The sequence below is a fragment of the Scyliorhinus torazame genome, chromosome 15 (genome assembly GCF_047496885.1).
Source record: "Scyliorhinus torazame isolate Kashiwa2021f chromosome 15, sScyTor2.1, whole genome shotgun sequence".
Lineage (NCBI taxonomy): Eukaryota > Metazoa > Chordata > Chondrichthyes > Carcharhiniformes > Scyliorhinidae > Scyliorhinus > Scyliorhinus torazame.
The window spans coordinates 80,318,012-80,342,168 of NC_092721.1; the positions used below are offsets into that span (position 1 = coordinate 80,318,012).

Below are 24,157 nucleotides of genomic sequence, written 5' to 3' on the forward strand. Positions count from 1 at the left end.
CAATCCCCTTCACCTCCGATGTGGAGATGCCGGCGTTGGACTGTGGTGAGCACAGTAAGAAGTCTTACAACACCAGGTTAAAGTCCAACAGGTTTGTTTCAAACACTAGCTTTCGGAGCACTGCTCCTTCACCTGAGGAAGGCACTACCAAGGTGCCAAGCTGGCATTTTTTTGCAGGGGTCCGATTGGGCCAGGAGTGCCCTGTGCGGGTGTTGGGGGGAGTGTGCGGGGGCTGGGGACCCTCCCACTGTGTGTTGGGCTGGGGGTGGATGTTGGGGGCCTCGGAGATTGGGATGCCATTTAAAAATGGCATCACGATCTCGTGCTACACTGAGGAGTTATGGCGAGCGGAGCTCCTCTGTTCAAAATGGAGCTATACGCAGCCTCACCCGCTCGTTCCCCGTTGACGCTGCGAGCGTCAGGAAACATACGGCCAAATGCACTCGATATGTGACTTTGTTCCAATTTTGTTAAATCGCAATGTCAATTTTGACAGAATTGTATCTTTTCACAAATTAACCATATATTTGTGTTCTAAAATTAATTCCACCTACGTTGAAATTCTATCTCGCAGATAGTTTTTAATCCATTAAGATTATCTGGCATATTCTGCACTTCGGAGATTCGTTCAATTACAAAAACATAAATTGAAATTTGAAATTAAAAATCTAATACAAAATTAATCTTCTTTCCGTCTCAGTGAATTTATATAACACTTCATCATATTGCACGTTTTTATATAAATTACATTTACACTATTAAATTATTTAGTGGATGCTTCCCAGCCTTCCAGAAGTGCACTTCATAATTCATTTTGAAAATTTAGTTCCCCGTGCCATGTGAGAACTGACTATTGAGTATCTTGTAATAATAAGTTAAAACATTAATATTTCTGCCCTTGTACTCAGAAGATAACTTTGAACTATCTTAGCGATAATAGGGGATTTCTAACCCTGTATTTATGCTATAAATTTCCATTGGTTGTATTATTTTTATTCATATTGAAAAATTGTTCAAGGTGTGTTATTGTGATTACATTAAGAAATCTTCTAAACTTTTTTTAAAGTTGTCTTAATTAGTTTTTACTCCAGAACTAAAAGCTGTGTGCATTTTCTCCAATTATGGATGAAAGATTATGCACCTTTAAATACTACTTATGTTCATCTTTATTTCAAATACATCTTTGATTAAACTTAGAGGTAAAGTGTATTTACATTTATAACAAAGTTATTTTAGAAGTGTTATTGAGAGATAATAGATATTAACAACTCCAACCTGTACATCTGGGCATACCAGGATGCACATCAAGACTTCAAATTGCTATTATAATAATGTGTGCATTTTTAATAGAAGGCGAACTGCATCAGGAATCAGTGCTAACATTCTCTCAACCGTTATTTTGCATACATCTTTCTTTTCTTTGGCTGGAAAATTATAATTTAGATGTTGCCAAAGTCTTGGACTAGGAAGAATATAAACTGTTTTACACACAAACAAAATCTTCTATTCTTTGGTCAATATATTATTTTTATTTTTAACAAAAGCCAATTACCAGGTCATTATAACATTGCTGTTTTACACACATTGGGCGCACAAAACGGCGCAAATCCCACTTGCGTCACGTCATAAAAATGGGCCGATAGTCTGCGGCCCGAAATGGGCTAGCAGCGACGTAACGGGATCCGCGCTTGCGCAGTGGTTCACGCCGTGCAGCGTCATACGCGCTGCACGGCGTGACGGCTCATAAGGCCGCGCAGCTCCCCCCCACCCGACCGGAACAGCCGACCGCAACACCCGACTTGATGGCTGGCCGTCGCTCAGCCCCGAGGTTCGAGTCACGCGATGTGGAGGCGCTCCTGGATGCGGTGGAGCAGAGGAGGGACGCCCTGTATCCCGGGCACGGCCGCAGAGTTGCCCCACGCCACAGCCGGCGTCTGTGGAGGGAGGTGGCAGAGGCCGTCACCGCTGTGGCCCTAACACCACGGACAGGCACCCAGTGCCACAAGAAGGTGAACGACCTCGTCAGAGCAGGCAGGGTGAGCGTCCCCCATATCCCCCATATCCCCTCTCCCCCAAATCCCCCCCTCCCCCATATCCCCCCCTCCCCCATATCCCCCCTCCCCCATATCCCCCATATCCCCCCTCCCCCATATCCCCCATATCCCCCCTCCCCCATATCCCCCCTCCCCCATATCCCCCCTCCCCCATATCCCCCCTCCCCCATATCCCCCCTTCCCCATATCCCCCCCCATATCCCCCCTCCCCCATATCCCCCCTCCCCCATATCCCCCATATCCCCCCTCCCCCATATCCCCCCCTCCCCCATATCCCCCCTCCCCCATATCCCCCATATCCCCCCTCCCCCATATCCCCCCTCCCCCATATCCCCCCTCCCCCATATCCCCCCTCCCCCATATCCCCCATATCCCCCATATCCCTCCTCCCACATATCCCCCCCTCCCCCATATCCCCCCTCCCCCATATCCCCCATATTCCCCCCTCCCCCATATCCCCCCTCCCCCATATCCCCCATATTCCCCCCTCCCCCATATCCCCCCTCCCCCATATCCCCCCCTCCCCCATATCCCCCATATTCCCCCCTCCCCCATATCCCCCTCCCCCATATCCCCTCTCCCCCCCTCCCCCATATCCCCCCTCCCCCATATCCCCCCTCCCCCATATCCCCCCTCCCCCATATCCCCCCTCCCCCATATCCCCCCCTCCCCCATATCCCCCCTCCCCCATATCCCCCCTCCCCCATATCCCCCCTCCCCCATATCCCCCCTCCCCCATATCCCCCCTCCCCCATATCCCCCTCCCCCATATCCCCATATTCCCCCCTTCCCCCATATCCCCCATATTCCCCATATCCCCCCCTCCCCATATCCCCCCTCCCCCATATCCCCCATATCCCCAAGTGAATCCAGCCCTAACCTTAACCTCTGCAATGCACGCGCAACCGATGGCGTGCATTCATATACCTGCCTAACACTGTTGCCTTTTACCCCTGCCACCACCCCCCCCCCCCCCCCCCCCAGGAGAAGCGCGCACACAACAATAGGGAGCATGTGAGGACTGGAGGAGGGCCCGCTGATGAGAGGCCACTGACCGTACACGAGGAAAGGGCCCTGGAACTGGCTGGCGGACCTGAGGACCGGGAGGTTGCTGATGCAGAGGTCGGGGCTCCACGAGCAAGTGAGCCACCAACAGCCCGTCCCCATATCCCCCCTCCCCTATATCCCCCTCTCCCGTATCACCTGATCACTGCCTGATGTCTAACCATGCATGCTTCATTGTGTATCGCAGGACCAAACGTCCAGGCACCCATCCCCGCAGATGCAGACCGCCCGCAGGATGCCCCTCGGAGACCACGGGAGACGGAGAGACCCGCACCCTCCAGCATGCGACGCCCGCAGGATGCCCCTTGGAGACCACGGGAGACGGAGAGACCCGAACCCTCCAGCATGCGACGCCCGCAGGATGCCCCTCGGAGACCACGGGAGACGGAGAGACCCGAACCCTCCAGCATGCGACGCCCGCAGGATGCCCCTCGGAGACCACGGGAGACGGAGAGACCCGAACCCTCCAGCATGCGACGCCCGCAGGATGCCCCTTGGAGACCACGGGAGACGGAGAGACCCGAACCCTCCAGCATGCGACGCCCGCAGGATGCCCCTCGGAGACCACGGGAGACGGAGAGACCCGAACCCTCCAGCATGCGACGCCCGCAGGATGCCCCTCGCACACCACGGGAGACAGAGAGACCTGGAGCAACAGGGAGACGACACCCCCGTCACGTGCGGGAGCGACCACCCAGCGATGAGGGGGGCAGCCACAGGCCCCCGTCACATCCGAGCCAGGACACCACTACCCAGGACACCACTATCCAGGACACCCCTACCCGGGACACCACTACCCGGGACACCACTACCCGGGACAGCACTACCCGGGACAGCACTACCCGGGACAGCACTACCCGGGACAGCACTACCCAGGACACCCCTACCCGGGAAGACGAAATACCGGACAGTGACTCAGAGTGGATGGGTGGAGACGAACCCCCACCCCAAAGTGCCATGGACTCAGAGTGGGACGAAGAGCACGACACAACGCCACTGCTGTCACCAACACCCTCCACCATCGCAGAAACACTCACCACGGTTGGGCACTTTAGTGATGAGGCGTCTGGTACACTCACTGGTGCGCACAACACAGCCGTCCCGGTACAGCAGGTGGAGGTAGGAGCAGCAGAGGGACCGGGCGGTCGGAGGGCAGCCCAGGCCAAGCGAACATCTGCCGCCCAGATGGATCCCGGGTTCCTGCAGTTACCACACCCACACATAGATCCGATGCAACCACCGACACGGAGACGAGCAAATAGGGTGACGGGTGGCTTGCGGCGGCTGCGGTCGCAGGTGGAGGAGTCCACCCGCGTCCAGGAGCTGGGAGTGGTCCCGGTCATGCGTGCCACCCAGGCTGACACCGCACGGGTGGCGTCCGCGGTGGAGGCAATGGGTGCGACGGTGTCAGACATGGGGAACGGTTTGCGAGGCCTGGGGCCTTCCGTGCAGGCGGCGTCTGTGGCCCAGGAAATGGCTGCCCTCTCACAGGAGGCCATGAGCCAGTGCCAGCGCCAGATGGCAGAGGCACTCAACGCCATAGCCCAGTCTCAGCAGGCCATAGCCCAGTCTCTGCAGGCCATGGCCCAGTCTCTGCAGGCCATGGCCCAGTCTCAGCAGGCCATCGCTGAGAGCATCGGCGCCAGTGGCCATGTGCGAGCTGGCGTCGCACTGTCGCAGACAGGGTTCGACAACCCCCTGGGCTCCATGGCTGCAAACCTGCAGACCCCTGTCGATACCAGCACGGGCCTCCAGGACTGGCAGCGCCAGATGTCGGGGGCGCGTCGGATGGCCAGTCCGTTCGCATCCCCCACCCATGTAGAGGCCTGGGGGCCATCGGGCACCCCGAGGGACGAGGAGGTGGTGTGGTCCGTCCCGGCTCCCTCTGTAGGGGAGGTCCCGGTACACCGCGACACCTCGGACTCCCCCCCCCCTTCCGTCCCAGGTGCATCGGGTGGGCAACGGGCAGGACAGGCTGGCAGCTCGCCATCCCAGTCGCCCGGGCCGCAGCCTGGCCCACCTAGGCCAGGACGCCCCAGGAAACGGCCGCCAAAGGGATCCAGTGTCAGAGGGCAGGAATCACAGGAGTCCACCTCCAGTTCTGCTGTACCGTCTGGGGAACCACGTAGACGTAGTCAAAGGGCCCGTAAGGCCAAACAATTAGACACTGAGTAAGTTGGCACGGGTGCAGGGCACAGATGAGTTTTAGGGGCTAGGGCACGTGCATGAACTCCTTTGGTTATTAAAGTCAATGTTACACCTACCGAAGCTGCCTTTGTGCTCTGTCCAAAGTGTGCGGGGGTGTCATGTACGTTGAGCGCAAGTGTGTGTGTGAGGGGTGGTCTTACCTCAGCCCCAGGTGAGTCTGCCCCCTTCCCCCTGGGCCGCCATCAACATCCCCCGGGCAGAGGACGGGACCGTGTGCTGCAGTGTCACAGCCGCATGCAGGGATGGTCCGGGTGGATGGTGGTACTGTGGCCATGGGTCAGACATAGTCCAACGATGTAGAGCCAGGAGCTCATCGGAGGCGGGTTGTCATCATTCTCCATGGCCTGCGATAGACAACGCGTCCACCCGCAACTGGGTGAGCCCGGCCCGTTGTGCCGCCGGTGGATCGGCAATTGGGAGTGGGGGGGTGGTGTGCATGCGGGTGGGGTGTGTGGGGTTGGGGAGGGGGGTGAGGGGTGCTGGGTGGGGGTGGATGGGTGGGGGGGTGTGGGTGGTCGGCTGTTGTCATGGTGTGCGGTCTGTGGCCATACTACCCGATTCCCACGCCCATCTAGTCAGTGAAGCGGGCGGCTATCAGCCTGTCCCGTGCCCGCTGGGGCCAGCCGGTAACGGTGGACAGCCACCCGTCTGTGTCTAGCCCGTCTGCCCTGATCATTGCCCCCATCCCCCACATCTGGGGAGGACTGGGCCTCTTCCTGCTGCTCCTCCACTCCGCCCTCCTCTGCCTGCGGCACATCGCCCCTCTGCTGGGCTATGTTGTGCAGGACGCAGCACACCACAATGATGCGGCCGACCCTATCTGACCGATACTGGAGGGCGCCCCCAGAGAGGTCCAGGCACCTGAAACGCATCTTCAGCACGCCAAAGCACCTCTCGATCACTCCCCTTGTCGCTACATGGGCATCATTGTAGCGGTTCTCCGCCTCATTGCGTGGCCTCCGTATAGGCGTCATCAGCCACGATCGCAATGGGTAGCCCCTGTCGCCCAGCAACCAGCCCCTCAGCCGGGGATGGCGTCCCTCGTACATGCCGGGGATGGATGACCGCGACAACACGAATGAGTCGTGTACACTGCCTGGGTGACGGGCGCAGACGTGCAGGATCATCATGCGGTGGTCGCAGACCACCTGTACGTTCATCGAATAGGTCCCCTTCCTATTAGTGAACACGGCCCTGTTATCTGCAGGTGGCCGCACGGCGACGTGCATCCCATCGATCGCGCCCTGGACCATGGGGAACCCGGCAATGGCAGAGAAGCCCACGGCCCGGGCATCTTGGCTGGCCCGGTCCACGGGGAAGCGGATGTAGCGGTGCGCCATGGCATAAAGGGCATCTGTCACTGCCCGGATGGCACCGGTGCACCGATGTCTGCGATATGCCGGACAGGTCCCCCACTCGGTGCCTGGAATGACCCCCGTTGCATAAAAGTTCAGGGCCACCGTAACCTTGACGGACACGGGGAGAGGGTGTCCCCGCCAGTGCCAGCAGGTGGCAGATGTGTGCCACGGTTTCCCGGCTCATTCCGGAGTCTCCTCCTGCATTCCCGGTCCGTGAGGTCCTGGTATGACTGCCGGGGCCGGTACACACGGGGCGCCCTCGGGTGCCTCCGTTGCCGTGGGGCCGCGACGTCCTCCTGCCCCTCCTCGTCCTGTCGGTCAGGTGTCCCTCCAGCCTGGGCGGCTGCCGCCTGCCCCTCTGCGGCAGCCTGCGCCGCCTCTCTGGCACGCTCCTCCTCCTCCTCCTCCTCATCCAGGGCAACATAGACATGAGCGGCTGCCACCACGGCGGCCAACATCGCTGGATGATCTGAAAACATGACGACCTGGTGGGGGGGAGGGGAACGACGACATGTCATCATTGCCCATATCCCCTCCTCCCCCCAGCCAGGTGGCATGGACCGCATGGGTCCAACTGTTGGAGGCTGGCACCTGGCCAGGTGGACCAACTCATTTGCACGGACCCCCTCCCCAACCTCCACCCCGGCACGGACCCCCTCCCCAACCCCCAACCTCCACCCCGGCACGGACCCCCCTCCCCAACCTCCACCCCGGCACGGACCCCCTCCCCAACCTCCACCCCGGCATGGACACCCTCCCCAACCCCCAACCTCCACCCCGGCACGGACCCCCTCCCCAACCCCCAACCTCCACCCCGGCACGGACCCCCTCCCCCAACCACCACCCCGGCACGGACCCCCTCCCCAACCTCCACCCCGGCATGGACCCCCTCCCCAACCTCCACCCCAGCACGGACCCCCTCCCCAACCTCCACCCCCGGCACGGACCCCCTCCCCAACCTCCACCCCGGCATGGACCCCCTCCCCAACCCCCAACCTCCACCCCGGCACGGACCCCCTCCCCAACCCCCAACCTCCACCCCGGCACGGACCCCCTCCCCAACCTCCACCCCGGCACGGACCCCCTCCCCAACCTCCACCCCGGCACGGACCCCCTCCCCAACCCCCAACCTCCACCCCGGCATGGACCCCCTCCCCAACCCCCAACCTCCACCCCGGCACGGACCCCCTCCCCAACCCCCAACCTCCACCCCAGCACGGACCCCCTCCCCAACCTCCACCCCGGCACGGACCCCCTCCCCAACCCACAACCTCCACCCCGGCACGGACCCCCTCCCCAACCCCCAACCTCCACCCCGGCACGGACCCCCTCCCCAACCCCCAACCTCCACCCCGGCACGGACCCCCTCCCCAACCCCCAACCTCCACCCCGGCACGGACCCCCTCCCCAACCTCCACCCCGGCACGGACCCCCTCCCCAACCTCCACCCCGGCACGGACCCCCTCCCCAACCTCCACCCCGGCACGGACCCCCTCCCCAACCCCCAACCTCCACCCCGGCACGGACGCCCTCCACAACCCCCAACCTCCACCCCGGCACGGACCCCCTCCCGGCACTCCCCCGGAGCCCAGCCTACTCTAACCACCCCCCCCCCCCCTCCACCCCGGCACGGACCCCCTCCCCAACCCCCAACCTCCACCCCGGCACGGACCTCCTCCCCAACCCCCAACCTCCACCCCGGCACGGACCCCCTCCCCAACCCCCAACCTCCACCCCGGCACGGACCCCCTCCCCAACCTCCACCCCGGCACGGACCCCCTCCCCAACCTCCACCCCGGCATGGACCCCCTCCCCAACCCCCAACCTCCACCCCGGCACGGACCCCCTCCCCAACCCCCAACCTCCACCCCGGCACGGACCCCCTCCCCAACCTCCACCCCGGCACGGACCCCCTCCCCAACCCCCAACCTCCACCCCGGCACGGACCTCCTCCCCAACCCCCAACCTCCACCCCGGCACGGACCCCCTCCCCAACCCCCAACCTCCACCCCGGCACGGACGCCCTCCACAACCCCCAACCTCCACCCCAGCACGGACCCCCTCCCCAACCTCCACCCCGGCACGGACCCCCTCCCCAACCCACAACCTCCACCCCGGCACGGACCCCCTCCCCAACCTCCACCCCGGCACGGACCCCCTCCCCAACCTCCACCCCGGCACGGACCCCCTCCCCAACCCCCAACCTCCACCCCGGCATGGACCCCCTCCCCAACCTCCACCCCGGCACGGACCCCCTCCCCAACCCCCAACCTCCACCCCGGCACGGACCCCCTCCCCAACCCCCAACCTCCACCCCGGCACGGACCCCCTCCCCAACCCCCCACCTCCACCCCAGCACGGACCCCCTCCCCAACCTCCACCCCGGCACGGACCCCCTCCCCAACCCCCAACCTCCACCCCGGCACGGACCCCCTCCCCAACCTCCACCCCGGCACGGACCCCCTCCCCAACCTCCACGCCGGCATGGACCCCCTCCCCAACCCCCAACCTCCACCCCGGCACGGACCCCCTCCCCAACCCCCAACCTCCACCCCGGCACGGACCCCCTCCCCAACCTCCACCCCGGCACGGACCCCCTCCCCAACCTCCACCCCGGCACGGACCCCCTCCCCAACCCCCAACCTCCACCCCGGCATGGACCCCCTCCCCAACCCCCAACCTCCACCCCGGCATGGACCCCCTCCCCAACCCCCAACCTCCACCCCAGCACAGACCCCCTCCCCAACCTCCAGCCCGGCACGGACCCCCTCCCCAACCCTCAACCTCCACCCCGGCACGGACCCCCTCCCCAACCTCCACCCCGGCACGGACCCCCTCCCCAACCTCCACCCCGGCACGGACCCCCAACCTCCACCCCGGCATGGACCCCCTCCCCAACCCCCAACCTCCACCCCGGCACGGACCCCCTCCCCAACCCCCAACCTCCACCCCGGCACGGACCTCCTCCCCAACCCCCAACCTCCACCCCGGCACGGACCCCCTCCCCAACCCCCAACCTCCACCCCGGCACGGACCCCCTCCCCAACCTCCACCCCGGCACGGACCCCCTCCCCAACCCCCAACCTCCACCCCGGCACGGACCCCCTCCCCAACCTCCACCCCGGCACGGACCCCCTCCCCAACCCCCAACCTCCACCCCGGCACGGACGCCCTCCACAACCCCCAACCTCCACCCCGGCACGGACCCCCTCCCCAACCCCCAACCTCCACCCCGGCACGGACCCCCTCCCCAACCTCCACCCCGGCACGGACCCCCTCCCCAACCCCCAACCTCCACCCCGGCACGGACCTCCTCCCCAACCCCCAACCTCCACCCCGGCACGGACCCCCCTCCCCAACCCCCAACCTCCACCCCGGCACGGACCCCCTCCCCAACCTCCACCCCGGCACGGACCCCCTCCCCAACCTCCACCCCGGCACGGACCCCCTCCCCAACCTCCACCCCGGCACGGACCCCCTCCCCAACCCCCAAACTCCACCCCGGCACGGACGCCCTCCACAACCCCCAACCTCCACCCCGGCACGGACCCCCTCCCGGCACTCCCCCGGAGCCCAGCCTACTCTAACCACCCCCCCCCCCGCCGCACACACACACAAGCCGAGACACACCTCTCCTCAGGCAATCAGTCTGCGGCCACGCCATTTCCTGCCCAGAGCCAACCCCCCAGGCCGTCACTCACCTCCCCGCTGGTCGGCGTGAGCCTGGAGCACCGGGTCACGCCGATGAAAAGGAGGTTTGATTCACGTCGACGTGAACGGTCATCACGTCGACGGGACTTCCGCCCATCCGGGAGGGAGAATATCGGCAGGCCGAAAATCGGCTGCCTTGCGCAGACCCGTGACATTCTCCGCGGCAGCGGCGCCATTAACGCCCCGCCGACTTTTCTCCCTTCGGAGACTTCGGCGGGGGCGGGGGCGGGATTCACGGCGGCCAACGGCCATTCTCCGACCCGGCGGGGGGTCGGAGAATGACGCCCATTATTTGTCGGGTTTCGTACACTACCACAGTGACTATACTTCAAATGTAGTTCATTGGCTGTAAAGTGCCTATTGTCATGGAAGGCACTATATAAATTCAAGACTTTATTTTCTTTCTGTCAAAACCGAAAGAAAAGGCCAAAAACCTGGCTACATTCAGAGGGAATCAACAAAACATCAGCTTTTATTTTGAATATTACTAAAATGAAAGAAAACAATCCAGATGAATCAGGTAGACTTAAACTAAGTGGCAATGAACAATAAGTTACACAGTTTTCAAATACCATTTTAATACTCTGATACCGCTACTTCACTACCATTTCCAAGTGTAATACTCTGTAAATTTCAGTGATAACAAAATACTGTCAAACTATTTTAATAGTGAAGTACATTTTCAAGAATTTGTCAGTGGACTGTTGATAGCTAAACTAACCTTTTAAGTAGCACAACATTATCATCATTTTTGTGAAATAAATAAATAGTTTTCCCCTCTGGCTGAAATATGAAATAACTAACAGAGAGACTCGCAAAACATTTGCAGTGAAATTAATATCTTTATTGCAATTGTACTGCAATCTGCCCAATTCAGATACTTCGACAAGTCTGTTCACTCAAAGGTTTTACCCAGATGTCTTAAATAGCGAGAACAAACGACACAGCAGTATAAAATAAAGCCAACTTTGTTGAACAAACACAATATATAACCCTTAAATTAACCCACATAAAATACAAGAGTTTTTTTTCCCCAAAAAATATACTTTATTCATAAAAATCTCGAATAAACATTACAGAACATTTCCAATTGTTATGACTGTACATTTCCATCAAAGTTACGTATTCACTTGACTTTCTTGCATTCAATTGGGATGACATTCCACACAATTCCCTGTTTACTTTACAATTCTTTCTTAAGTATTTACATTGTCATGTTTCTTTCAATGCTTTTGTACATTGGAGTGTTAATGACCCAGAACAAAGGGGTTTTACACTGTTACCAGCCCCTCAGTGTACAATTGCTGGAAGACCTTACACAGTGGCCTTTCCCCATTGTGCCTTGGCGGCAGCTGCCCCAAGCTTGAGTGCTTCCCTCAGCACGTAGTCCTAGACCTTGGAATGTGCCAGTCTGCAACATTCGGTCGAGGACAGTTCTTTGCACTGGAAAGTTTCGGGCAGACCAAAGAGCGTCTTTCACCGAGTTGATAACCTTCCAACAGCAGTTGATCGCTTCTCGGCCTTTTGGCTAAGATCAAGTGTCTTGAGCGCACTTGATCAAGTGAAGCTTCGATGTCGATCGTGGATTGAAGAACACGGAGGGATTAAAGACATCGAAGAGGAAACGTTTGAGCTCTGCTGCTATTGGTGGATCTTCATGCTGGTCTAAACCTCTGGTTTAGGCCTAACGCCGATACAGTTTAGACTCAACGTTTGAGCTATGGCTGCAGCTGCATCCCGAGCACCAGGCCAGGGAGTGCGAAACACTGTCCAAGTTACAGAGAAGAAGTTGGAAGGAGACTTGCCTGTGTATCGGAATTTCTTCATGAAGCGGGTGCTGCTCGAGTGCTATGGGTTTGAAGCAACAGATGTCTTCTGCTTGCAAGGTGTAGCCATGTAAAATGGCTGCGTTCCGATTAATCTGGCCAAAACCCAGTTTAAAACGGCTAACCCGAAAGACTGCTGGGAAAAGCAGCCAAGAAGACCCAAGCAGGCAGCTGCAGACAGTTTTGCATATTCGGCTCTGGAAAGGTAGCCCAGATCGATACTCAGGGCTATCAACAGCCCATCAACCCAGGTATTCGCAGTTGCATTCAGGACTGTTTGCAGCCAATCTATTCAGACATCCACAGTTAAATTGGCTATCCTCGGGAACAATTGCAACATATTAGCAATTGAATACCGGGCCAGACCTGTCGGCGCCTGCAGTGGCCGAAACAAAGACAGGTGAGCGACCGCCCCCCGATCGAGGAATCGCCTCACCATTGGACACATCGACCCCAGAGATTGGGGACAGAATCCAATCACTTGGGACTCAGGGTCAAGGGCCGCCCCGGGAGGCGGGAAGCCCCTGGGCCCTATAAAAGTGAAGGTCCAAGTTCAGATCTCTCTCTCTCTCCTCTTCGCCTGCTCGAGACCTTCGCAAGACCAGCCACCGGCAACTGTAAGTTTGAATCCAACGATCGCTATCCGGTAGAGACACCTAGCCACCGACCTGTAGCAGCCTTTTGAATCCCGCGGGCCAGATTTGATTGGACAAGCCATTCGTTTCCCTGACCTGGTGGGCTCTTCCTAAGTTAAGTATTGGCCAGTAGTGATAGGTTTATTATATAGAAAGTAGTATTAGGGTATTAATATTGCTTGTTGTATATAATAAATGACCGTTGTTTTAATCCTTACTAAGCGGTGTGCTGTATTATTAATCATAACCTGAACTTGAACCACGTGGCGGTATCATAAAGATACCTGGCGACTCATGAGCAAAGGTGATGTAAACAGAGCAAATAGACTAAGGTTAAAAAGAGCAACAAAGACTTCACCAACAATGGATATTTTGACGTCACCTTCAAAAGTGTTGCAGCTTGCATCAAACTTTTGAAGGTGTTTAAAGAAAAAGGCAACCAGGGCCCCCTGTCCATCCTGACTGCAGAGCCTCTGTTCACGCTACCGTTGCAGCAAAACCGGGTTGTTACACTGCACATGTACAACCCCCACATCCCTGTGTCTGATGTGTTCATGTTCCTCGCCAGGTACGTCGTGCTGAAAGGTAGGTAGCAGACTAGAACTGAAGGACACCTTTGGCATCTGGACAAGGTGACCTTGAGAACAGACGGCAACGGAACCAACCTGCACCCCCCCCCCCTCCAATTTCGCCATTGGAGGAAGTCGCGGCTACCTTTATTATGCGGGGCAGCCACGAACGTGTCGCACCTGTGGCAAAACGGGACATGTTGCCGCCAACTGCAACGTCACCGTCTGTAAAAACTGCAGGCAGGAGGGACACATGACAAAGGACTGCAAGGAAGACAAATGCTGCAACCTGTGTGGGGAGGCCGGTCACCTTTACAGGGCCTGCCCAAAACGCGGGGTGACATATGCACAAATCATCAGCGGCGGAGTGAAAAAGGTGACCACAGAAGAGGTTCATGCACCCTCCATCGACAAAGACACCACAGCACAGAATGCTGGAAATCAACAGAAGGCCCCTCAACAAAAAGTGGAGGCCCCACCCCAGCACACCCTGACAACACAACTCCAACTTCATCAGATGAGGAAGACTCAATGGAAGAGGATAGAACGAAGATTAAAGAGTGCTGGGAAACGGTGAATAGGGATAAACAAAAGTGGGAACAGAAAAATAAACCGACGAAATCCCTGATGGTGAAAGGCAAAAAGCGGCAGCTTCCAGCCAACAGCTTTAGCGCCGACACCTCCGATGGGGAAGAACAAGCTAAGGATCAGCCTCAAATTAAGAGGCCAAGCACCAATGGGGAACGGGATGTACAGACCCCCCAGACCACAGACAGCAAAGACAATGAAACACGCTGAGATCATCAACCTCTGGTTGATGTGAACAGCAATGTGACCAACACCCACCAGGCGCCGGATATTAAAAACAAGGCCACAGACCAGCTCCAAAAATTTAGGAGCAACTACAATCCAGGCAAAGACCGGCTTGCAACCCCAACACCCACTGACTGCAAGGACGGACGCCAGGGCTACAGTACCCCCCAATGCATCCCCGTCGAGTTCACGGGCCCAGTACGGACCAGGGCAGCTTTCTCAGCTCCCTCTCCATTGCGGGGAAAACCCTGGTTATCAGGTGTGAGGTACTCTCTGTGTTGCTGTATGTGGCGCAGGTCTGGCCCATTAGGGCAGCACGGTAGCATGGTGGTTAGCACAATTGCTTCACAGCTCCAGGGTCCCAGGTTCGATTCCCGGCTTGGGTCACTGTCTGTGCGGAGTCTGCACGTTCTCCCCGTGTGTGCGTGGGTTTCCTCCGGGTGCTCCGGTTTCCTCCCACAGTCCAAAGACGTGCGGGTTAGGTGGATTGGCCATGCTAAATTGCCCTTAGTGTCCAAAATTGCCCTTAGTGTTGGGTGGGGTTATTGGGTTATGGGGATAGGGTGGAGGTGTGGGCTTAGGTAGGGTGCTATTTCAAAGAGCCGGTGCAGATGGGCCAAATTGCCTCCTTCTGCACCGTAAATTCTATGATTACCTGACCCTACGCCGCAGCAGTCATCGAGCCACCTTTGTTCATCTGGAGAACCAAGATGGACCGTGTCCGAAGGGACACCATGTACAAATCTCTGGATAAGGGAGGGAGAAACGTACCCAATGTCTCCCTCATCCTGATGGCCACCTTTGTGTGCAGCTGCATTAAGCTGTGCTATGCAAACACCATGTGTCACTACATACTGAGGTTCTACCTCAGTATGTAGTGACACTTGGTATTTGCATACCGGGGTCCACGCACAGCTTGATGCAGCTGCACACAAAGGTGGCCATCAGGATGAGGGTAACGTTGGGTACGTTTCTCCCTCCCTTATCCAGAGATTTGTACATGGTATCCCTTTGGACACAGTCTATCTTGGATCTCCAGATGAATTTGAAGATGACACAGGTGACTGCTGCGGCGTAGGGTCAGGTAATGGGCCAGACCTGCGGCACATACAGCAACACCAAGAGTATCTCACACCTGGTGACCAGGCTTTTTCCCGCAATGGAGAGGGAGCGTTGCTCCCACATGCCCAGTTTCTGTCTTACCTTGGTGATGCGCTCCTCCCAGTTTTTGGTGCACGCCCCAGCCGCTCCGAACCATATCCCCAGCACCGTCAGGTAATCTGACCTGACAGTGAAGGGGACAAAGGACCGGTTGGCCCAGTTATCGAAGAACATGGCCTCGCTCTTGCCGCGGTTTACCTTGGCTCCCGAGGCCAGTTCAAACTGCTCGCAGGCGTTCAGGAGCCTGCGTACCGACACGGGATCTGAGCAGAAAACGGCGACGTCGTCCATGTACAGGGAGGTGTGAACTTGCGCGCCTCCGCTGCCTGGGATCGTCACTCCTCTTATACCCGGATCCTTCCTGATGGACTCAGCAAAAGGTTCTATGCAGCACACAAACAGGGTAGAGGAGAGAGGGCAGCCCTGCCTGACTCCAGATTTGATCTGGAACTTTTCTGATTCCCACCCATTGATTGAGACTGCACTATACATGTTTGTGTAGAGCAGTTGGATCCAATTGCGAATTCCCTCCCCAAACCCCATTTTGGAGAGCACATCCATCATGTAGGTGTACGATATTCTGTCAAAAGCCTTCTCCTGGTCAAGGCTGATGTGGCAGGTGTCAACTCTCCTGCCCTGCACGTAGGCGATCGTATCCCTGAGTGGCGTGAGACTATCCGAGATCTTCCTGCCGGGTACAGCACAGGTCTGGTCAGGGTGGATCACCGACTCCAGAGCAGACTTGACCCGATTGGCGATGACCTTGGCTAGAAAATACAAGAGATACCCAAGATTCAGTTATACCGTACGTAAAGATGGCTTGATCAAACCATATGTCCAATTCCCGCGTCCCTCTGGTCCGTCGTCACGAAGGTGAATCTTGTTGGCAGCTTCCTTTGCTCAAATGTCTTCTGGATGGTCACGGTCACCTGCCACGCCGACTCTTTGTTCCTGAGGGGTCTTGGACCTCTACCTTTATCCCCCTCCCTTCACGCTTTCTCAAAGCTTCTCTGACTTTATACCAATGATGCCTCGGGAAGGGATCCCAATAGCCAATGAATTCAGTGATGACCACTTGACAGAATACCGGGAGCCCACACCAGAGGTGTAGTTTGCACATATCTTGTTGCCATATAAGGTAACGGCAGGAACTCTGAGCTTCCAAGAGTCTGGCTTGATCTGGACTACTCAAAATAAAGTTGATGCATAACAATCGAATCGATGATCTCCTGATGGGTGAGTGACAGGACAGGCCCAGGCACGATCTGCCAGTTTGTCTATGTGTTGTGTATTTGACATTTGGTCAAGTCCAAATTCCCATAAGCCTGCCTGAGGTTTGACTGCAGTTTGATTTAAAATGCCCAATTCGTTAATGTAAAATACCCAATTTAATCGGGCCTAAAACTAGGCTATGCCCGGTTACCATAGTACATTAAATCTCCATCTCATGCTAATCCCTTTTTCCGTGCCATCTCTCTCATGTCATACCCATGCTGTTCCTTTCATCTGTTTAATTTCAGTGGTTAGCACTGCTGCATCACACCGTCAGGGATCTGGATTCGATTCCGACCTTGGGTACATTATATTCCCAGACCAGATCCCAACAGTGGCTAGGATACTAGACAGAAACCCAATATTTTATTTTAATTTTGTAAAACTGTGAGGATAGGATACCTCGCTGCGGGAGTGATTACATGAAAAAATAGGGATATCATAGAATCATAGAATTTACAGTGCAGAAGGAGGCCATTCGGCCCATCGAGTCTGCACTGGCTCTTGTAAAGAGCACCTTACCCAAGCCCACACCTCCACCCTATCCCGATAACCCAGTAACCCCACCCAACACTAAGGGCAATTTTGGACACTAAGGTCAATTTAGAATGGCCAATCCACTTAACCTGCACATCTTTGGACTGTGGGAGGAAACCGGAGCACCCGGAGGAAACCCACGCATACACGGGGAGAACATGCAGATTCCGCACAGCCAGAGACCCAAGCCGGGATATGGTATATTAAAACAAACTTTATCATTAACACAGTATTAAATTCTGTAATATCACACTAGAAAATAACTTACAATTACTCCTTAAACAATGCTACTCAATACAGTGAATACAATATCCTTAATTGTTGTCTTTATTCCCACTTAAACAACAAAGAAAAATAATCTCAGCTCTCAACCCACTGTGACCACCAATGATACATAGGTATACTTTACAGAGATGTTCTTTGAGGAAGAGAGATGTTGTGATACTACTTTAAAGACAAGATCTGACAAGTCTGCACTGCTTTAAAGAATCGCTGAATCCCTAAATTGCGGAAGGAGGCCATTCGGCCCATCGAGTCTGCACCGACTCTCTGAAAGAGTACCCTGTGTAGGCCCACTCCCCTATCTCTGTAACCTCATATCCCCACCAAACCTTTGGACACTTAAGGGCAATTTAGCATGGCCAATCCACCTAACCTGCACATCTTTGGACTGTGGGTGAAAACCAGAGCACCTGGAGGAAATCCACACATCCACGCCGAGAATGTGCAAACTCCACACAGCCACCCAAGGTTGGTATTAAATCCATGTCCTTGGGGCTGTGAGGCAGCAGTGCAAACCACTGTTCCACCGTGCTGCCCTTGACTGAACTGGAGAGAGTAAAACTGTTTGAATTGTGGTTACAGCTTCCTACATTAGTCAGCCCTTATCCCTGTACTGCCAGGACCCGGACCACATCCCCAGTTCTTACAAATCCTAGAATTGTCCTAGCTGCTGTTAAATCAGTGTCCTTGGTAATATTATTGGACATAATACTACTTTTATAAAATATCTGATCAGTATATGAAACTTATTTTCTTGTTAGGTTGATAAGGCTTATGACTACCTCATACAAAATTCATCTATAAATAGCAGTAATTTGGGATTCGGCATTACTGTTGGCAACCAACGTGGGATCTACCTCCGGGATCCTGCCCACCTAGCTTCACCTTCAGATCATGGAGTTGGCATAGAACCATGGTTTCCAGAAAATGCAGGTAAGATTCTCTGATCAGGTATTATTATTGATAAAGACTTTGCACTCGTTGGGCATTAAACTAATGAATTAGAATTACATTTGCAACAGCATCAATTTTGTGAAAAGAAAAACTTGCATTAATATAGTATTGTGATCCCCATACAGACCAATAACCTTAAAAGAAAAGAATACACAAGTAATTCCGATGCAAGGGACAAGATTTCACTTTTTAATGCTTTCACTGTAACAGTCAAACGCAAAACCAATGTAAAATTAAGCATGCATTAAGCCGTTGGGTGGGATTCTCCCATCGGGCGGCTAAGTGTTGACGCCAGCGTAAAAACGGGAGTGTTTTACTCCGGCGTCAACAGGCCTTCCGGCGCCCGATTCTTCGGGCCACAGGGGGCAGCAGGGGCTTTCTTCTCCGCGCCGGCCCCGATGCCAAATGGCATAGGGTTACAGGAGCCTGTGCGGAAGAAAGGAGGTCCCCAGCCCAAGAGGCTGGCCCGCTGATCGGTGGGCCCCGATCGCGGGCCAGGCCAAAACGGAGGCTCCCCCTGGGGTCGGACCCCCCATCCTCCACCCCCTCCACAGGCTCCCCTGGGGTCAGACCCCCCCCCAACACCCCCGGACCATTCAACGGCGAGGTCCCACCGGCTCTGATGATGGTAGAACGGCGCCGGCGGGACTCAGGTTTTTTACTACGGCCGCTCGGCCCGTTCAGGCTGGAGAATCGAGCGGGGGGGCCGCTCCGGTGCCACACCGACCACACCAGCGCCAATGGTGCCGATTTTCCGCTCTGCAGAGTATTGCGTCCCGGCATCGGAGCGGCGTGGCGCAATCCACGCGGCGCCCCTGGGATTCTCCGACTCACTTTTGCCAACTGGCCGACCTTCGGGAGCTATGCCACGCTCACTTACCTTCAATGTGACAGGTGAGCCTGCATTGTCCTTACGATCACACACCAAGGGCTTTGTATCCTCTCTTAGGCTGGGAGAGACGGGATGAAGGAATCCTGGCCCGGCTGCATCACCCCCCTCCCTTCCTCGTTTGCCTCTCTTTTTCCCCTGTTCCTCAATAACTCTTTCAATTTTCTGTGTGTCTCGGTCTTCCAGTTTTGCTTTTCTTCCACTAGCATCATGGGCGGGATTTTCCTACCCCCCCCCGCTGGGTCGGAGAATTGTCGGGGGGCGGCGTGAATCCCGCCCCCACCGGCTGCCGAATTCTTCAGCGGCGGGGTTTGGCGGAGGTGGGAATCGCGGCGCGCCGGTCAGTGACTGCTGTCAGCGGCACCCCCCGGCAATTCTCCGGCCCGCAATGGGCCGAGTGGCCGCCCATTTCCGCCCAGTCCCGCCGCCGTATGTTACACCAGGTATTTGCTGACGGGACCTGGCTGCGTGAGCGGCCTCCGGGGGGCGTGGGGGATCTGGCCCTGGGGGTGCCCCCACGGTGGCCTGGCCCGCGATCTGGGCCCACCGATCCACGGGCGGGCCTGTGCCGTGGGGCACTCTATTGTTCCGCGTCAGCCGCTGAGGACCTCAGCGATGGTCGACGCGGAGATGAACCCCCCTGCGCATGTGCTGGGATGACGCCAGCACACGCTGGCGCTCCCGCGCATTCGCCAATTCGCGCTGGCCGGCGGAGGCCGGTTGGCGTGGCGCCAAGTGCCTTCCCCGCCATCCGCCGCGCGCAAGCCACTCCGGGGCCGGCCTATCCCCTGAAGGTGCGGAGGATTCCGCACCTTTGGGGCGGCCAGGCGCCGGAGTGGTTCACGCCACTCCTCGGCGCCGGGTCATCCCGCCCCATATCTTTCTCAATTACTTCAGCCTCTGGTATATCAGAGTGGAATTAGAGTTACAAAGGTATGTCTGGAGATTGATACAGAGATATGGAGAAGTAGATATAGAAGACGGAAGTTAGGCTGCTCCCTTTTGATAATACCAACCATGGAGTGCTTCAAAATCTGCCTGCCCCATATTAACTATCTGTCATTCTACCTCCCACTTTATGATGTTCAGCGTTGTTCAGATTCACAATAGTTTATTTATGGTAAGGCTGTAGATTTAAAATTAAGACTTTTTTTGTTCGGTGGCACCAGAAGTGCCCTTCAGTACAATAAAAGGGAAATGAACCAGTTGCCTCGAAGTATCTAGCCGTGTATCAGTATCGTGAAAATAATCTTAATCCTATGCTTCTGAAACCAAAGAGACTGCAGTATTGCTCAGCGATATGAGTAGAAACAGAACCCAAAGTGATACAAATCAAAGACCTTTCTAACAAGACTGCATAACTGGCTCAAGCCACTAACAAAAAGGGTTTACTTTCTCTCTGGTATGTGTGCATCGCAGTTCACAGTTCCGGGTAGTTAACAATGTTTTAACTGTTTTAAACAGCTCAGCTAGGTATGCTGCAAATTGTAGAGCCTTAATCTTCAGTAATATCGCCGGGATCTTTTGGGAACACTGTGGGACCCTCAACTCCGCGGCCCTTCTGACACCCACCCACAATCCACCCGCGGGTCGCAACCAGCACTTTGAAACACCCTGCATTAAGAGACAGATGTCATTTTAATAGAAACAATAAATTTCACTTTAAATAGTCAATACAACAAAGATAAGTATTCTCTATGCTCTTCCTGCCCCCACCCTCCTCAGTAGTTGCGGCATATATTTCAGCGACCATATCCCACAACTCTGTTTCTCAGCTGGAGATTCAGTTCCTTTAATAGGCTCATAATCCTCTCAGACCATAGTTTTACCGTAACTGATTTCTACGGGCCTTTAAAAGAGATGCCCTTCCAGATGTTCACTGCTCCGTTCACAGAATCTATCTTTTTGGTCTTTTCTTCCCAGCTGCCGAAGACTTCCTTCCTAGGGCGGCACGGTGGCGCAGTGGTTAGCATTGCTGCCTCACGGTGCCGAGGCCCTAGGTCCAATCCCGGCTCTGGATCACTGTTCGTGTGGAGTTTGCACATTCTCCCCGTGTTTGCGTGGGTTTTGCCTCCACAATCCAAAGATGTGCAGGGTAGGTGGATTGATCACGCTAAATTGCCCCTTAATTGGAAAAAATGAATTGGGTACTCTAAATTTATAAAAAAAGACTTCCTTCTTGATGCATCTCCCATTCACAGCCTCGCCATTCACTGACTCTCAAGCCCAACCTGTTTCTTCTGAGTAGAAACGGACTGCTTGAGAAGCCTTCCTAGGTTACTTGCAGTATCATCTGCTTTTCCCTCAACAAGAATTTTGTGTGTGGAGGTTCTGCACACCACAACCCAGGCTGAAATTCGAAATTCAGTTCGGTGCAATTCGTCCCTTCTATCAATCCCATCTCCACAGCAACATTAAATCATAGTCCAGTTCATGGCTTTGCCTCTTTTTTGAACCCTGTGGGGAACCGAAGGTCAGATTAATTGCTCAGAGGCCTAATGACCTCACAGTCAGGAATTCCAATTAGACCCGCCTAAGCATAATTCTCGATAGTTTCACTTTGAATTGAAGGGATTCCTTACAAATACGAGTTTTTTTTTAAATATGGAGTTCATTACCATGGTGTTTTTCATAATTTCTGGACACTGCAAAGCACTTTACAGTCAATGAAGTATGGTACTTTTGATGTGTAGTCACTCTTAGAACCATAGAATTCCTACAGCGCAGAAGGAAGCCATTCAGCCATTCGAGTCTGCACCAATCGTTTGAAAGAGCACCCTACTGACTTCCGGGTGCGGTGATGACCAGCTAAGTCGCATATTTCGGCAGCTCCCGGTGGAACGGACTTTTGGGCTCTTGATAGGAGCCCCAACGGCAATTTTAACGGCAAAAAGCACTGTGCAGTAATCCAGAAGGGAATCCCCCCTGGACACAGATGGAAAAAAGAGAGGAAAGTGGCCGGATTGCGGTGGATCCTCTAGAGCAGCGGCCAGGAAGGCAGGCACAAAGCAAGATGGCGTCGGAAAGAGGCAGTTTAATATGGGGCCCTGACCAACAAGAGTTCCTGCGGCGTTGTTGCGTGGAAGAACTCAAAAAGGAGATGAAGAAGGAGCTGTTGGCCCTGATATTACAAGCGATTGAAGGCCTAAAGGAGGAGCAAAAGACCCAGGAACAGGAGCTTTGGGTCGTGAAGGCAAAGGCTGCTGAGAATGAGGACGACATACAGGGCCTGGTGGTGAAAACGGAGATGCACGAGGCACAACACAAAAGGTGTGTGGAAAGGCTGGAGGTGCTGGAGAATAATGCGAGGAGGAAGAATTTAAGGATTCTTGGTCTTCCCGAAGGTGTAGAAGGGGCGGACGTCGGGGCATGTGTGAGCACGATGCTGCACTCGTTAATGGGATCGGAGGCCCCGACGGGTCCGCTGGAGGTGGAGGGAGCCTATCGAGTTATGGCGCGATGACCGAGGGCTGGAGAAATTCCTCGAGCCATAGTGGTGAGATTTCTCCGATATAAGGACAGAGAGATGGTCCTCAGATGGGCAAAGAAAACTCGGAGCAGTAGGTGGGAGAACGCGGTGATCCGCGTATATCAAGATTGGAGTGCGGAGGTGGCGAGTAGGAGGGCAAGCTTTAATCGGGCCAAGGCGGTGCTGCACAAACGGAAGATTAAATTTGGAATGCTGCAACCGGCAAGACTGTGGGTCACACATCAAGGAAACAACATTACTTCGAAACGGCAGATGAGGCGTGGACATTTATTGTCGAGGAGAAACTGGAGTGAGCGGGCCAGAAAAAGAACGTTTTGGACAAAGTGGGGGGGGTGAATATGTGGGATGAAGGGGGGGAAAAGAGGGAAGAGATGACTTCCCAAGTTGTTAATCCTGCGACCCTGTAACTTTTCTCTCTTCCCCATGTCGTGGGGGAGGGGGGGGGGAGGATGAGGAGCTGAGGGCGCCGGCCATTGGGGGCGGGGCCAAAAGGGAAGCGCGGGCTTTGTTCCCGCGCTATGGTAATCACGGCGGGAACAGGGAAGCAGGAAGGAGGGGGCCTCGCACAGTGTGAGCCGAGGTCACGGGGGGAAGCCGAGGTCGACCAGAGTTTGCTGACTTCTGGGAGCAACATGGGGGGTGCAATTACGCTAGCTTGGGATCTAGTGGGGGGGGGGGGGGTTAACTGGGTTGCTGCTGCTGGGGAGAAGGGGGAGCTGGTATGGGGGGGGTGGTGGTCGGGGCGGGGGGGCGCCGCTTGGGGGAGATACGGCTACGTGGGAACCGGGTGAGGAGCTGGATTGAAAAAGGAGATGGCTAGTCGTCAAGGGGGGGGGTTAAAGAGCCCCCCAACCCGGTTGATCACGTGGAATGTGAGAGGGTTGAACGGGCCGATTAAGAGGGCATGGGTACTCGCACACCTAAAGAAACTTAAGGCAGATGTGGTTATGCTTCAGGAGACGCATCTGAAGCTGATAGACCAGGTCAGACTACGCAAAGGATGGGTGGGGCAGGTGTTTCATTCGGGGCTAGACGCAAAAAGCAGGGGGGTGGCCATACTAGTGGGGAAGCGGGTAATGTTTGAGGCAAAGACTATAGTGGCGGATAGTGGGGGCAGATACGTGATGGTGAGTGGCAAATTGCAAGGGGAAGCGGTGGTATTAGTGAACGTGTATGCCCCGAACTGGGATGATGCCAACTTTGAGGCGTATGTTAGGACGAATCCCGGACCTAGAAGTGGGGAAGTTGGTAATGGGTGGAGATTTTAATACGGTGCTGGTCCCAGGGCTGGACAGATCGAGGTCCAGGACCGGAAGGAGGCCGGCTGCAGCTA

The 24,157-nt window shown here is 55.8% G+C and overlaps 1 protein-coding gene across 5 annotated transcripts in view; it reads left to right on the forward strand.

The window, feature by feature from the left end:
• tpp2 (tripeptidyl peptidase 2) overlaps nucleotides 1-24,157 on the forward strand; it is a 248,320-nt gene that overhangs the window by 108,516 nt on the left and 115,647 nt on the right. For all 5 annotated transcript variants that reach the window (XR_011935147.1, XR_011935148.1, XM_072476327.1 and 2 more), the window contains exon 13: nucleotides 18,253-18,424. Coding sequence is in view for 3 of the 5 variants with exons in the window: in XM_072476327.1 (XP_072332428.1) it covers nucleotides 18,253-18,424 (172 nt within the window). In the remaining 2 variants the exon portion in view is untranslated. The remainder of the gene's footprint in view (nucleotides 1-18,252; nucleotides 18,425-24,157) is intronic.